This window comes from Periplaneta americana, chromosome 14 (genome assembly GCF_040183065.1).
Source record: "Periplaneta americana isolate PAMFEO1 chromosome 14, P.americana_PAMFEO1_priV1, whole genome shotgun sequence".
In the NCBI taxonomy this organism is placed as follows: Eukaryota; Metazoa; Arthropoda; class Insecta; order Blattodea; family Blattidae; genus Periplaneta; species Periplaneta americana.
In genome coordinates this window covers 107873627-107890930 of record NC_091130.1, presented here as the reverse complement: position 1 = coordinate 107890930, position 17304 = coordinate 107873627, and the positions used below count along the sequence as shown (strand labels likewise).

At 36.0% G+C, this 17304-nt stretch overlaps 1 protein-coding gene across 4 annotated transcripts in view; it reads left to right on the top strand.

The window, feature by feature from the left end:
- Zmynd8 (Zinc finger MYND-type containing 8) overlaps positions 1-17304 on the top strand; it is a 160546-nt gene that overhangs the window by 120276 nt on the left and 22966 nt on the right. For all 4 annotated transcript variants that reach the window (XM_069845882.1, XM_069845879.1, XM_069845880.1 and 1 more), the window contains 4 exons: positions 3819-3999; positions 4092-4225; positions 6002-6217; positions 15015-15245. In XM_069845882.1, the coding sequence (XP_069701983.1) occupies positions 3819-3999; positions 4092-4225; positions 6002-6217; positions 15015-15245 (762 nt within the window). The remainder of the gene's footprint in view (positions 1-3818; positions 4000-4091; positions 4226-6001; positions 6218-15014; positions 15246-17304) is intronic.

The following is a 17304-nucleotide window of genomic DNA, read 5'->3' as shown; positions in this document are numbered from 1 at the left end:
TCTCACTGCGGTGACATTGCAAAACATCTTGATGGCATTGATGTATTTCGAGGACGAAAGACACTTTTTAGAGGAGATCCAGGAGTTGGCTTTGGGGCATTCTTCAGGTACAAACACCTTTGCTTTATGTGGGAGCTGGCACCATGACTGGAATTATTGTTTTCTGAGAACTTCTCTGAGATGTTTTCCTTTAGTTTGAGGAGTGACTCTGTTTGGAGCAATCTTCAGGTGCGTGAGAGATGTTTTCTTCTCCTCTTCTAGATTTCCCATGTGATGTAGATGTGCATCATTCATGTGTTCCAGTCGCCTACAGATGTTATAGTGTTGAATACAATTCCAAGACCTGTTACGTTCTTCAATCCATACAGCATGGCATTCGGAGTGCCATCTGGGAGGGATAATATTTCCTTGATTACACTTCTGATAATTTTATCAATATTTTTCAAAAAATTTTCAGGAAGTTGGCTGAGTGGAGCGCATTGCAAGGGATAAACAAGAACTGGGAATATATATTCGTTAATTATTTTCATTTTTTGGTCTGGTTTTAACAATATGCATCGGACGAGATTATTGAGGTCACGTGACAAATTAGTTATAATTTTCTTTTTATCTAACCTTATTTCGTCATTAAAGTCGACACCCAGGTATTTGATGCTTTCTGACTTGTACTTCAAACTTTGAATAACAAACCCACGTAATGATGTAAGTTCTCCTGGCGATAGTTTTCCTTTTTTAATTATAATACATTGACTTTTGTTGGAATTAATTTCAAGGCCTATTTCTGCTAGCTTACTCTCTGCCTGATTGATAAGCTCAACTGCTGATCTCTCGACTTTTCCGATTAATTAAAGCCAAATCATCTGCAAATGCAAATGCACTTACGCAAGGCAGGTCAGTGTTAACAGCATAATTGTACTGCTTACTGATGTCATAATCCATCAGAATTTCTAGTACATAATCTAATGTCAAATTGAATAATATAGGTTACAATGGAGAACCTTGGGGAACACCACGCTTTACTCTGACTGGTTTACTTTTAAATACATTTGTTTCTATTTGTAGTTCGTTGTCTATTAACAAGGATTTAATTATGCAGTATAAATCTTCTGGTATATTTGATATCCTAAGAGCTCGTAAAATGTGTTCATGTCCAATCGAGTCAAAAGCTTTCAAAACGTCCAAAATACAATGCAGTAATTCTTCTTTTTCAATTTAGCAGATTTAAGACATCTATTAACTAGAAAAGCATTAATGTGTGTTCCTGGCACATCACTATCACTTATTTACTTTTATTTTAGCAACTGACCATTCAAGTTTGTGTATTTCCACTACAGTACCACTCATACTTCTCAGAACTGTGAACAGAAGAAACTCTGTTTTTGAATGACCTTGTGAAATTGCTGCAATGTACATTTTTCATATTACACTGTATCTGCAGAATTGCATTTACTGACTTGAGTGATAATCTGTTTCTTCCTTCTGCCCACTGAAAGTTCATGAAAGAAAGTACTGCTTCAACTTTGGCATTATGCCCAATTACAGAGAAATAAAATTCTACAATTTTCAGTAATTCCGATTACTGCTTCCAGGAACACAGCTGTGATAAAAAATTTACCCAGATTTTTTATGGAAGCCTGTCTCTAGAACTTTTCTCTTTGTTGTCCAATAGGAAAGATTTCAATTTGATCACCAGGTCAAAAAGAAGGCACACATTCAGTTCAGAAGATGTATTATGTTGCATCCACCTGAGTGTCATTTCGACACTATCCCACAAATAATTGCATTTTTCCAAATTTTTGTCCAACTGTCCTCAAAGTCTGAGATGTATGGCAATCCTTCCTTACAATCTATTTCAGAAGGCTCCAGATTGCCTCATATGCAAATTCTTTTACTAGCTGTCATTTCCTACACGTTGTTTCATCTGCACTTCTCCTTTCATCTCTCAACCACAATTGTACGTACATAAGGGTGTGGATTGAACTTTTGAAGTGGAGAGTCAACACTGCTTATGAATATCAACCCACTTGCCCAAGAGAGTAGGAGAGCATTTCTCTTCTTCTTTGATATTATTTCATTCAGTGTGCTGAAAGATATTTCACACTCTGATGTTGAAATTAGCAGTGTCGACTTTTTTTTGCAGTTCATGTGTTTCAGTTTCACAGTCAATAAACTCACTGAAAGTAAATATAAAGAGGTGCTTTTCTGGCAGACGAAAAATATCACACACTCTTCTCACACTTTTATGAACACCAGTGAATATCAAGAAGGCAGTTTTTTTGTGTTAACCAAATTCATATTATTTACAAGTAAATTCATTTCATTCATTATTGGTCTGGTTTCGAAAAAAAACATTTGAAGCTTGGTTTACATTTTCACATAATCTCACCCTTTCAGTAAGCTTCTGAAGAACTGACTCCTGTGCATTGTAACAACATGATAATTTTTATGTAATTCAATTTCTCTGAAAACTTTTCATTTCTGTAGCTGATCTACTGTCTTCTTCATAGCAATCTAGATATGATACATCATGGATTTTTAGAACTCTTATATAATGCTTTATAGCTCTGTCACCATCTGGGAGAGTGATTTGTCTTTTCTGGAGGGTCAGGAACAAGTCCGAGAGCTCAGTGAAAGCAACTAACATTATTCCCAAATTTAGTACAAAGTCACAAGATGCTAGAGTTTTATAGAGGCCAGAATATTTTGTTCGTTTCCTTGCTTGTATCTCATGTATCAACTGAAGCTTCTTTGAAATACTGTGCTAGAGCTTTGCAGCTTTCCCAAACAGATTTCGCTATTCCGAAATTTGAGGCAATCCACCTAATAGTAAAAGTTTCACATATTTTGCAAAATCTGAATAGTTTTTCAAAGAAGAAATGAAAGTTAACAACGTCTGGAACTTCTTCCCTAGTATCATGAACCACTAATTCAAGTCATGCCAAATCACTAAGTTGGGGAACATGTCTTTCAGTTGTTTGGCAACACCATTTTGTCTGCTCAGCGTAACTGAAGCCCCATCACAAGCAAACCCCACCTGATTTCTTTTTTCCAGATAATTCTCACCAAGTCCATGATGTGCCAAGTTGGACAAAATAGTTAGAGTCCGTTTTTATGAGAAATTGAGTTCAGTTTAGATCAGATAATCGGAACTAATGTGAGTGTGTGTGTGCTCGTGCTTGCATGTGTGTGTGTGTGTGTGTGTGTGTGTGTGTTTTTTTTTTCAACCATTTTCTAAAGTTCCCTCCTAACATGACTTATAAATCTCTTGCTAGGGATCTGTATCTTCGCAGTAGTGGCAACATCTGTGAGGTGAAAAGAACTAAAGAAAAACTAGTAGACATGAAACAGTTTTACAAAAACGCTTGTTTGTTTTACACGATTATTTTCCCTGGACCAAAAATACACTACAAGACTAGTAGAAATGGAAAAGAGTTTTACGAAAACACTTGTGTCTTGTATTTTCGCAGAACCAAAAATGTATACGCCATTTTTCTCGATGAATGTTCCACATGCAAACAGTGAGGTTCATTGTTGCATAATACCTACTGGGCTGCAATGCATATTGCATTGTAGCATATCCTCTGCATGTGTTGGTAGCCCTGAAAAACTGACATAACAGCGAGAAACATGGCGTTTGAAAGTGATTCTTTTGCTAATTTTTAGTATATAAAGAACATAATATCAGTTTGTGGTGAGTACCCAATTCAGAAGTGCAAGATGGGGCATACTTATGTAAACAGGAACTTTAATTTCGTTGTTTGGTTGTACGTAATTAGTAAATGAAATAAAGTTAATGACAGTAGCATTTTTTTTTACAGGCAGAACCATTTTGGAAGGCAGTTGACGTGAATGAATTCTCACAATATAGGGAATATGTTGCTCATCCCATGGATCTCTCATTGCTTGAACGCAATATCAAGAAGCGAATGTATGGAAGCACAGAGGCATTTCTAGCTGATACAAAATGGATTCTTCATAACTGCATCATTTTTAATACTTGTGAGTTTGTGTTTATAGATAGATACATATATATTTTTTTTAATGCAGAACATAACTTCTGTGTTTAACATTTCATTTGATGTATGTTACAGACCAGTCCCGTTTGACAGGCGTTGCTAAGTTATTGGTGAAAATATGTAAACACGAAATGTCTGAAATTGAGAACTGTCCAGACTGCTACCTTAATGCGCACACTCGTAAAGATTCTTGGTTCATCGAAGTTTGTGTAAGTGTAAGGTATAAAATAAGTTTGCATAATAAGATTAAGAACCATTTATTGTTAATTTGTCATCCTCTGAGGTTCAGTGGTTGCCTTGCTAGTCTTTAGAGAAAAGTTTTATGTGTTCAAGGGCTATAAAATTTCTTAGCATAGCTTCTTTTAGAAGTGGAGATATTTTGATTACATGTTGTAGAGTTACACTACACTGTGTACATAAAATAATGTAATAAGTTGATACAAAATTATCTGCTAAGCTAATCAGAACTTTTTTTGGTCAGATGTTAACGAAAGTTGAGATATTTTATGATTCACCACATTCACACACAGGGAATTTTGAAGCATTCAGATAACTTATAAATTTCCCGTGTCCGGTTACAAATTGTGTGAGGATGAATGCTGTTGAGAAATATTTTGAGGAGAGATGTGGGGCACTGTTGGAAAAAAGTCTTTTATGATCTTCCCATTTACACTGCCAGTTCATAAATTGTTCCATTCAAGTGTCATCTCCTTTTTAAGTTCCTTCTTGATATAGCAAATAGGAAGATTGGTGTGACTGTATTCCTTGTGTGACTGTGCTGAGGACTTCACAATTTTGTCGGTCCTTTCATTACCAGCGATTCCCACATGGCCTCTGACCCCGTATAGGTAAATGTTGGTCCTGTTACAGCAAGTATATAGTAGAACAAAAGGCTAGTTGAATAGAGTGGTTAATTGAGATAGATTCCACAACACAGGTGCATCGAAACTCCAGGAGAATCTACAACACATGACGTGCACTCTCTAGGAATTATATTAATTTATGATATGAGCGGTTTATGGAAACTAGTAGCATAGGAAAAGCATCACACCCAGGAAGACTCAGTGTACCTGAAGCTGAAGTTGCAGCAGAATGGGGAGCTTTCAACACAGCCCCACAAAGTCATTGTGAATCACGACAGTTGCAAAGTCCATAATCAGCCATTCACAAGTCCTTTGAAAGCATCTTATACTCTGTCCATACAAATTGCAAATTCTGCAGAAAAAAATCAGTTTGCAATGGATATGTTGAACAGAAGAGACAAAGACGACAATTTCTTGCAAAGAGTGCTGTTTTCAGATGAAGCAACATTTGATTTGTTGAGGTATGTTAATTGTTAGAATATTTCATCACCAGATTTAACTCAGATTTTTTATGTGACGTTATGTGAAGGACAAGATCTACAGAATACCCAAAGGGAATCTTCAGGTCTTATGTGAAAGAATCAGAGGTGCCATATCAACAATCACAAGGTATGCTTTAAAAAACTTTAATCAGAATTGATTATCAATTAGACATTATTTGAGCAACAAGAGGTATGCATGTGAAAACTTTGTAAGTGTATAACTAAGTTCTCAACATATAGTAGTCTTACAAAGAAAACAGAATAAAAATATGTTCATTGGTTTCAAAGTTATTGCTGTGTATTTTTGTTACATCATTTTACGTACACAGTCTATGTAAAAACTGAGGCTTTTCTCGCAGTGCGAATGTTTTCCTTGCTATTCTTTTCTGTTATTGCTCTATTATCGTCATATAATCGTCTCAGAATAATTTGTGTAGTTGAAAAGTAATATTTTAATTACTTGCACAAATGCAAGTGTGTTCTCATTTGCTAACATGATTTGGCATATTTATTATAAATATATTTCTACTCAATTGCATTAAGTCACTAAAGACAACTAATATTAAATGAACAATATATTTCATTTTTAAGTTTTTGCAGGATAATCATTTATCATATTTTGTATTATTTTCTTTTGTAGCGAAGGCCACATCTCTTGGTGTGGGCCAAACTCAAGGGTTTCCCATTCTGGCCTGCCAAGGTGATGCGTACCAACAAAGAGGGAATGGTTGATGTACGGTTCTTTGGTGCTCATGATAGAGCCTGGGTGCCAGTCAGAGAGTGCTTCTTGTATAGCAAGGCTATTCCTACGTCTGCACGAAACAAGAAGAGAAACAACTTGGAAGCCTGCATACAGGTATGAGTCATTCCATTTTAAAAATATGTTTGAATTGATTGTAATAACATTATTTTATAATTTTGCATATTTCTACTTAAGTAAGAAATGAAGCAATGCTAGAAAGAGTGGGTGAAGAAAGATTAATGGTGAAAATGATCAAGAATAGGAAAAGAAATTGGCTGGATCAGTGGCTAAGAAGAAACTGCCTACTGCAGGATACACTAGAAGAAATGGTAAATGGAGAAAAAAAGTGTGGGAAGAAGAAGATATCAGTTGATAGACAACGTTAAGATACATGGATCATATATGGAGACTAAGAGAAAAGTGGAAAAGAGGGAAGATTAGGTAATATTGCATTTGCAGTGAAGAACCTGGCCTTGGGCAGAAAACTATGAATGAATGAATGTACTCAAGTCTGACTGAAACAGTATAGCAGTTCAGTTTGCTGGTAATAGAACTACTCCGCTATAGGTCCTGCAGGCAAAGCAGTGACTTATGACAGCTCTGTAACATATATTTTTTAACTACCTTCCATCTATCTGCTCCCCAGATTCCTGAGCCATTGGGAGCTGGATACATCACTCACCTTCTGGTGTCACACAGAAAGTGGATACGACATTGCCACATGGATATATCCCCTAGCTTTCCTTCAGTGCTTATCTGCTTGGTCATCCACTTGCCCACCTTCCAACTGACTATCGTCCACACCTATGGAGTAACGGCTAGCGCATCTGGCCGTGAAACCAGATGGCCCGGGTTCGATTCCCGGTTGGGACAAGTTACCTGGTTGAGGTTTTCTCCGGGGTTTTCCCTCAACCCAATATGAGCAAATGCTAGGTAACTTTCAGTGTTGGATCCCGGACTCATTTCACCGGCATTATCACCTTCATCCCATTCAGATGCTAAATAACCTAAGATGTTGATAAAGCATCGTAAAATATCATACTAAATAAAAAAAAAACTGATATCTGCCACCTGGATGAGGGAAGAGGGAATGCTGTTAGTTACATTGGTCCTGTACCTTTGACTTCCTAAATTCACATACTTCTTCCTCATCTGTATGGGAAAAATTCAAAGCCATAGAATGCAAAGGATACGCATTTATGACCCATTGGAACAATTAATTTTAAAGAATTCTAAAAAGGTAGTAGAACTCTTAAATTTATACTATACTATTCATCATGACATATCAGACAGTGCTTTCACAATGAAGAAATAATCTTAGCAATATCAGAACTACAGGTACACAGTTCTACTACAGGAGAAGATTAAATCGATAGTATCATGTTAAGAAAGGCCTCTTGTAAGATTCTGTATTAAATACTTACCTCTTCAATAATATTTGGAAAACAGGCTTTTATCCTAAAATTGGAAAAATGCAATTATAATTCCTATACTTAAACCTTGCAAAGACGAATTGGACCTTAAATCATATAGATCTTTAACGTCTTAGCTTCCTAAACCAGTGGTTCCCCAACTATTTGAATGAGTGACCCACTTTTGGGTGAGACTCCACTACTGTACTTAACTCTATTCATACATCATACTTACTGACTTTGGTTTGCCGCCACATTGCTGTATATGGGCTACCCATAACCTTCTAATTACAGTATTTACTATTTTTTCATCTCAGACGTGTGCTTTCCCTATGTTTTCATAATGCTATTTATACTATTATAATCGTAACCTACAAAAGATCATCCACTCTTCTCTGTCTTATTCATACACTCAAACTAACCTATTTTTAACAAACTTGTCCTCCACTTCATCATCTTCCCCATTCATTTTAAAATCATCCATATCACTTTCAACAAAAGTCCGAAAGTCATTATTGTATTAATGGGCATTCCCTGTCCTGGTGTACTGTTCATCTTCTGTACACTTTAATTTATACTTTTGCTGTACACTAATCTTGTTTTTTTACCTAATTTCACATAATTTCCTTTCCTTAACTAAAACACTTTCGATTTTCACATGCTGTCCCTTTTCATTTACTTATTACACTATTTCCACTTTATCTTTAATATGACTATTTACTTCCTAAGTGTACGACTTGCTTCCCGTCTTTCATTGAAATAATTATCTCTCTTCTCCTCAACTGGATCCTGTAAGAATTTCAATTTTGCCTGTTTCCTTCTTTCTACTACCATGCAACAATCTTCATCAAACCACAGTTTCTTTTTCTTAGTTTCATAATAACCTATGCTCTGATCAGCTGCAATTTTGATACTATCTCTGATATTTTCCCACACGCTATTAACATCTAATTCTTTCTCAACTTCGTCGGAACTTTCTAAAGTTGCAAACCTATTCGAAATTTCGACCTGATAATTTTGCTTAGCTTCCTCGTCCTTTAATTTCAAAATATTGAATTTAGTAATATTAACTTATTGCTCTACTCGCTTGGCTACTGATAATCTTTCTCTTAATTCTTGAGGTTACTTGAAGGAAAAACTGAATGAGGTAGAAACAAATAGTAAGAATAAAAACATTCGAGATTTATATAAGGGTATAAAGGAATTTAAGAACGGATATCAGCCAAGGGTAAACGTGATCAAGGATGAGAATGGTGACTTGCTTGCAGACTCTCCATCAATGCTAAACAGATGGAAAAACTATTTTGCGCAACTACTAAATGTACATAGGCCAAATAGAAATGATCGGGACGAAATTGAAATACAAACTGCTGAGCCATTTATACCCGAACCCATGCTTTCAGAAGTCTAAATTGCGATAGAAAATCTGAAAAAGTACAAGTCTCCAGGTATTGATCAAATTCCAGCAGAATTAATACAAGAGGGTGGAAGTGCATTATATAGCGAAATTTATAAACTTGTACTTGCTATTTGGGAAAAGGAAATTGTACCAGAACAATGGAAGGAGTCCATAATTGTACCTATTTTTAAAAAGGGGGACAAAACCAACTGTGGTAACTTTCGAGGAATATCACTTTTGTTGACGTCGTACAAAATTTTGTCCAATATTCTTTTGAGAAGATTAACTCCATACGTAGATGAAATTATTGGGGATCATCAGTGCAGTTTTCGGCGTAATAGATCGACTATTGATCAGATTTTTTGTATTCGACAGATAATGGAGAAAAAATGGGAGTATAAGGGTACAGTACATCAGTTATTCATAGATTTCAAAAAGGCATATGACTCGGTTAAGAGGGAAGTATTATATGATATTCTTATTGAATTTGGTATTCCCAAGAAACTAGTTCGATTAATTAAAATGTGTCTCAGTGAAACATACAGCAGAGTCCGTATAGGTCAGTTTTTATCTGATGCTTTTCCAATTCACTGCGGGATAAAGCAGGGAGATGCACTATCACCTTTACTTTTTAACTTCGCTCTAGAATATACCATTAGGAAAGTTCAGGATAATAGGCAGGGTTTGGAATTGAATGGGTTACATCAGCTTCTTGTCTATGCAGATGACGTGAATATGTTAGGAGAAAATACACAAACGATTAGGGAAAACACGGGAATTTTACTTGAAGCAAGTAAAGCAATCGGTTTGGAAGTAAATCCCGAAAAGACAAAGTATATGATTATGTCTCGTGACCAGAATATTGTACGAAATGGAAATATAAAAATTGGAGATTTATCCTTCGAAGAGGTGGAAAAATTCAAATATCTTGGAGCAACAGTAACAAATATAAATGACATTCGGGAGGAAATTAAACGCAGAATAAATATGGGAAATGCGTGTTATTATTCTGTTGAGAAGCTCTTATCATCCAGTCTGCTGTCCAAAAATCTGAAAGTTAGAATTTATAAAACAGTTATATTACCGGTTATTCTGTATGGTTGTGAAACTTGGACTCTCACTCTGAGAGAGGAACATAGGTTAAGGGTGTTTGAGAATAAGGTGCTTAGGAAAATATTTGGGGCTAAGCAGGATGAAGTGACAGGAGAATGGAGAAAGTTACACAACACAGAACTGCACGCATTGTATTCTTCACCTAATATAATTAGGAACTTAAAATCCAGACGTTTGAGATGGGCAGGGCATGTAGCACGTATGGGCGAATCCAGAAATGCATATAGAGTGTTAGTTGGGAGACCGGAGGGAAAAAGACCTTTAGGGAGGCCGAGACGTAGGTGGGAGGATAATATTAAAATGGATTTGAGGGAGGTGGGGTATGATGATAGAGACTGGATTAATCTTGCACAGGATAGGGACCGATGGCGGGCTTATGTGAGAGCGGCAATGAACCTTCGGGTTCCTTAAAAGCCATTTGTAAGTAAGTAAGTATGACTCTTTACTTCACTATTGTTTCTCACTTTATTCACTCTTCTTCACCCACTATTTGTTCTTCCTCACTATTAAAGTTTGTGCCTTTATCATCTAGTTCATTGTCCTTTGTCTTTCTTTTTATACTTTCTTTTTTTTAAGCACCAGCTTCTTAAACTGTAACTCTTCGGACCCTGATTACCTCTTTTTGAAACACTGCTATACTAGTTTCTATGTTTTAAAGCGACGAAACAGGAAGTAGTTCTATAGACAAGGGTTGAGTGGGAACTAGGGGGTAGCTTGTACAACGTTGCAACATTGAGTGAGAACTTAACTTTTCACTGGTGTTAACAATAGAAAAATTCGTCTGCTGGGAACAAACTGGCAATGCAGTGCCAACCGAGCATGGTGCGATATTCTCTTGTTTGCCAGGACAGTGTTGCCAAACTTATGGCGCCAGGCTACGTGTGTTATATGTAATTGCTTTCGTGTTCTGTATCATTGCCGCTGTTATTGCGAGTGTAGAAGAGTTACTAACACTGTGATTAAAAGAAGCATGTAATCCCCTGAGTGCTTCAACATGAAAAGGAAGCGAAGAATATGACAGTGGAAATAGAAGTTATCTATGTGGTAACCGAGCCTCTACCAACAGCAACATGATGTCACTTCCTGTTTAGTCTCTTCATAAAGTGGAGACTAGTATAGTTGATGGTTTGATCATATCTTCTTCACTCCCCCTCCTTGTCGAATTCAAATGTCTCCTCTGTTTACATATCTCATTGACCTTACTTTTCTGGCCTTTCTTTCCTGCTAATTCTACTCTGCTGTTTGACTGACTCATTATAAATCTGCTACTATGACGTATTACAGTTCTTTGTCCTTTTCCTCCTCCAGTTACCCGCTTTGGTGGCAGTGAATACACGTGCTGCCCAGATTCCGGCCAGTCAGTGACATCATTCACTATTTTCACCATTTATCTGATTCTGACATTCCTTTGTTGGTTCTTGTTACTTCTTCCTGCTCGTCTGCATTTAACAATTCCTATCTTGCGTCCCTTCTTACTCCTCCTTATTGTCTAAAGTCTTTGCTTCAGATTGCACCCATTCTTTCTCTTTCCGTTTGTTTAACTACTATCTTCCTATTTCCAATTTTAAGTCATTTCTTTTCTTTTCCATGTCTCCTGTCTCCCAGTCCATGCATTTCAAGTTTTCTATACAGAATTCCAGATCAAACAGCTTATCATTTATTTTCAGTTTGTCTTGATGTAGCCTTGCAATGGAATGGAATGGAATGGAATTTAAGTGAGGGGGGCATGGATGGCCCAGCACTGCGACCTGTTGAGATCTATTGCGTTAACTCTCGATATGGAATGAGCAGTAGTTAAATATAACATTTGGGTTGCATTAAAAAAGTATTGATTATTCAATCTATCTTAAATACTGTGACAGTTGGGAGTCGATCGCGTCCCACAGAGGTCGGGGGCGCACGAGAAAACGAGCGACGCAGCGAAGGTTGCGGCCGCTCGGGTCTGGAGGGGACAGATGTAAGGGGGTTTGAGGAGGCGACACGCTGTTCCGCGGCAGAGAGGGGTAATGCACCTGCGACTGAGGGGAGAAATCCAGAGAATTCGAGAGGTGCTATCTTCTAGGCATCTGTCGATTGATCGCGAAATCGTACTCTCCAGAAACTATGGTTTAGTTATAAATACAACACGCGAATGAACTTGAGCAGCAGTTTAGTTGTTGTTGTAGTCGTCGTTGGACAGCAAGCCAGCCAGTCTTGTGTAGCAGTGAAGCCAGCTTCGAGACCAGAGTTCGACTTGAGTGTGTCCGCAGCTGTGTGAGCATCCGAAGTCCTGAGTTTGAGTGCAGTGGACCGCAGTTGGGGGACCTGAGTTCGAAGTTCAGTGGACTGTCTCTGAAGGTCTGGGGTTCGAGATACTGTAAACTCGAGTGACTGAGCTAGAAGAACTAGCCAAGGCAAACGAACTGTGAACTGAGAACTGACAGTCTGATTTGTAAATAGTGCTCTGTGAACATTAGTTAAGATTAGCAGTACATTGTTGTTCTCAATAATCCAAGTAAATTGTCATTGTCGTCTGTGGAGTGCAATAACGAATACTGTGTTACTGTGTGGAGTGGAAATCCCATTGTTGACGGGAGTGTTTACATTCAATTATAGAAAGTGATTATTGTTGTTTTGAATAAAAAGTTACATTCTTGTTTGAATAAAAAAGTTACGATAAGAAGCAATTAATTGCAATCAGTTTCGACCTGATATTTAGATAAATATTATCCTTATTTTTAACTGAAACCAAAAAGGTCAAAGACATCACTACATTTTTCTTCACACTACTGGAGAGCTCTTTACACACATCTATCTCGAATGCTGACTGATGTAGAACTGTTAACTCTATTCAGAAAATTGAAGTACAGAACATTTCTTGTGACACAGGTAATGTTCACTTGTATTCATTTTTAAGTTGTTTGTAAACATTTTCTCTGCCAAACAAGTTTTATAATTTATAGTTGCTACCACAGAAATGATGATTGGTTTCGCAGTAACTGTGCGAGGCATATAACAGAAAAATTTGCTGATCTTACGGAGAATCCTGTACGAATGTATGGTGCAACAGTGACAGGATATTACATTCCAGTTTGTGAAGAATGTTACTGTTCCATGTTCATCTTTCTTCAATATTGATACTGAACTTTTGTCTATTGATGCTGCTCTTCAGTGTGTGCTTTCCAAATTTCTGATTAATTTATTTTCGTATTTTCTGACTCCATGGAGGCTATATTTAATACAATCAAATACACACCAACTTTATATGCACAAAGAACTATTCGTTTACAAAAGCATTTGAATAAACTCAAGAAACTCTGAAAGAAAATAATATTTAAATAGATAACTAGCACTGTGGAAATAAGAAAGCTGATAACATTGCAATAGGCAACATATTTACAGCCAAGACCATGGCATCTTTATCGAATGTCTTTGCTTCCATCAATTCTTATTTTACAAGCCATATGAAAGAAAGCAAAGAATCTGAAAATGTACAAAAACTTGCCAAGACATATTCAAATATTTTTTAACAAATACTAGAACAGACTACATGCTACACCAATTTCACCTTCATGTTGCTATTTGTCAGTGGTGTAATAATAATGAAGGTCTGGAACACATTCTTTTATGCTTACACTAAGTAAATTAAAGTCATCGATACCAGCCAGCAATATATTATATTGATCGCAATGCAACTCTGGCTACTGGCAGCAGGCATCTATAATGAACACTTATCAAAGTACCCCTCATTTGTTGGAGGAAATCTTGATTTAAGGCTGCAGTGAACTACAGTGGGTTTTAAGTTTTCAGCACCCATTTTGATTGATTAAGAAGGTTGATGCACCATTTACTTGAAAATTTTGTATTTCATAGTGAATAATTTCTTCATGCACATATTCATCTGACAATATATGTGCATATTTTGTACTATCATTTAAATATTAAATGCATTGTAGTTTCAGATTAGTCTTCAGAAATATTTTTCACTTTGTACTACATGTTTGAAAGAAGTTAGCTAATTAATAGTTGCAATTTTCTCAACATTAAGAAACAATTTGAAATACAGACTGCGTGTTGTGTAACCTCATTTAAATGTTTAATTGACTCTCAGAACTGTAAACAGTTCATCCTTCAGTATTTATTTTAAGCTTTAAAAGTAGATTACAATGTTTTATTAATGTGTATATTGGTAATAGTTCTGTCACATACTGTAATTAATGATGAGATAAGTTATGTGACAGAATTGTATCATTGTACACATAGCTAGATAATAAAATTGTAATTATAACTTAAAAACAAAATGAACATAAAAAATTAGAGGCAGAATTTAGTTCGTAACTAATTTATGCCATCCTAGCATTATAAACAGGTTGTTATGTGCGTAATTGGCTTATTATAGCACGCGTGCCAATAAAAGCAATGACATATTCGCTATGATGTAATACCGGAATGCTTGTTATCTTGCTTACCGCTTCTACGTGTGACGTAACAAGAAATGAAATGCAGGACAGAAAGTAACATATCATTTATTTCTAATCTTTAACAATTTTGTATCACTTCTGTAATATCACATAAACATGCATCAGTTAACATCACAATTGTTTATATTTTATAAATCTAGAATTTGAGAATGGAGCAATAAAATTATTGCTAGTTAAATTAGATAATCTGCTAGAGCAAGTTAACTTTAAGTCTTATTATCTCAAAACTGTGTCTCATGGACTTGATCCACGTTAGCTCTGAACACCTTATATGAAAAGACTGTCAGCTATGGATTCCGAATTTCTTTCATAATTTATTTCCTACAATTTATAATGCTAAAATGCCATGAAGTGTTGTATCCAACTCGTGGATAATCTTATTATGACACTCTTGAAAATTGTCACGCAAACAATAGTGAGTGCAGCAAACATTCACTCATGCCATTATCATCAAGATTATCCACTTGTTGCATAAATAACTATTATATACTTTGTTATTTATAATACTGTAATGAACTTATTTCTAGGAAGTTGAACAACATGCCAAAAAGTTGCGGGATAAGTTTGGTATTTTCGAGCATGCACCATTTCGTACTCACTTTAATCCTGCTCGTGAAAGAGAACAATTGCGTATGTTATTGCCTGGTTATAATGGTGAAGATGATACTGGACCACCCAACTCAAAACGCAACAAGCTTCATGCAGGAGGCTACTCTGTACGCACATATCATCGTTCTAATAACATTGGAGAAGGACGGGTATGTATGCAATATTATAACATAAGATAGTAATTTTTTCTGAAGCAGGTACACTATTTCTTTTAATTAAGACAAATGTTACAGAATTCGTAAATAATTTATTTTAATGAGGTTTAAAATATCTTTATTTTAAAACTGCTTTTCATTCCAATATCAAGGAAATATACAACATGTGTTCACTTCATCCACTTTGTTTCTTCTCATTTCTTCCTTCAAGTTTTCCAACTTCTGCTTGCAGAAGAGTCCTTACATTCCATTTCCAATCCTCAATCTTATTTTCTTCTCTCTGTTGGGTTGCTTCATAATGTGTCCTTTCCCAGCATTACCCTCTTGGACAACCGAATGTGGGGATGGTTTATGTCCAGAATCTTTTGCCATGGAAAGACTCATCATGCCATATTTGCAGTTTTTCTTGACAAAAGATAAATGCGGCAGCTTCTTGTTGCTTTCTGGAAACCACTCTCTCTTTTGCATCTTAAAAAGATCCCAGGGGGTCCCAGCGTGAAGGTGAGGAGAGTGGATTTGACTAATTAGTCCCCCTGGACTTCACTGAAATTCACTGCAAGGGTTAATTATCAGTTCTATCAGGGTTTTTGACCCGATCAGAGACCGGGAAATCCCAATTAGCCTTTGCCTCCCACACAATGTATATACATGGTTAAGTACCTCTTCACTCCCTTCCAATCGTCTTCTAGGAGCAATACTCCAAAACTTGTACTTTGTGGTGCACCATGGGAGCTGGCTCTGCATTAAATTCAAATGTTAATGATAACAATTAATGTAGAAATGATGGAATGTTGACTGAGAAGAAAGGAGTACCTCATAAAAATCTGCCAATTATTGTACTGAACCCACCAGAATATCCAATTTAGAAAGCTGATATTTCAGCCAGTTAGCCAATGATTAAGTTGCATCACTTTATGGACAGAAGTTTTCGTGCAAATGCTTATTTTAGTTGTATACTGTTATTTCAACATAAAGTATGTAAACAATTAAATGGAAGCTAAAATTATTGTAATTTTAAATATAATTAATTATAATGCAATTGTTAGCAATTTAATACCATCAGACTGTCTTGAGTTGACCATTTGTAGTCGTATAATATAATTCTATTTTTTCCTCGTCTGTGACCTTCAACACTATAGTATTATGTATGCAGTGGATGTTTAGACTTCACTTGACACATCGCTGGATCAATATTACAAGGTTCTATGTCTATATCAGAAATATTACTACATACACCCTTGTAACATTTAGCCAGCGACATAATAAGTGATCATAGCGTGCTATTACACCAATTATTGTAGCTATTACAACAAACAAAATGCAGTCGTCACTGTTCGGTGATCAACTTTGGCCGGGAAAATGGAAGAGTAGCATTATCATTCATTTCAATGAGGTGGTTGACTAAAGACCTGGGTTGAGTTGGCCATCCTTTTGTATTATTTTTTTTCTAAGACTTTTTTGAAACTTGAAAGTTGGGTTGTGAAGAACAACACTTCATAGGTTAATTGCATTCGAAAATATATATTAACTTTTTACGAAATCAATTTTCTTCATTATGGAGAGTTAGTGGTCATCTCTAGACTGTTTCATGGTACTCTTGCATTGTGTATGTGTAATTTTTATCTCATTATTGTTACTACTTGTGCAATACTTTGGATTTATTTCTCCATGATGCAACTCCAAAAAACCTGATAGATTCTTGGGTCATTTCATAGATTATTAAGTAATGATTTTGTCAGTTCTAGTGATATTCTGTATTCCACATCACAATAATAGAGACAGAAGTTGCAATGAAATGCAGCATCTGTTTCGTGATCAGTATTATTATCCCTGAAGTCTCCATACGTTCTATAAATTTGTGAATGAAATTTGCTACAGTAGATGAAGTTCGTCGAAGTAAATTCTTCAGTTTTTCTTACTGAAATCATGACAACTAATTAAAATCTGTGACTGATGTAGCATTATTGCAGTAATTGTGAAATAAATAATACAGTGTTAAACATTGTTTTTTGTTGATGTGCACAAGTTTCTATCATTCTTCTTTCAGTTAAAA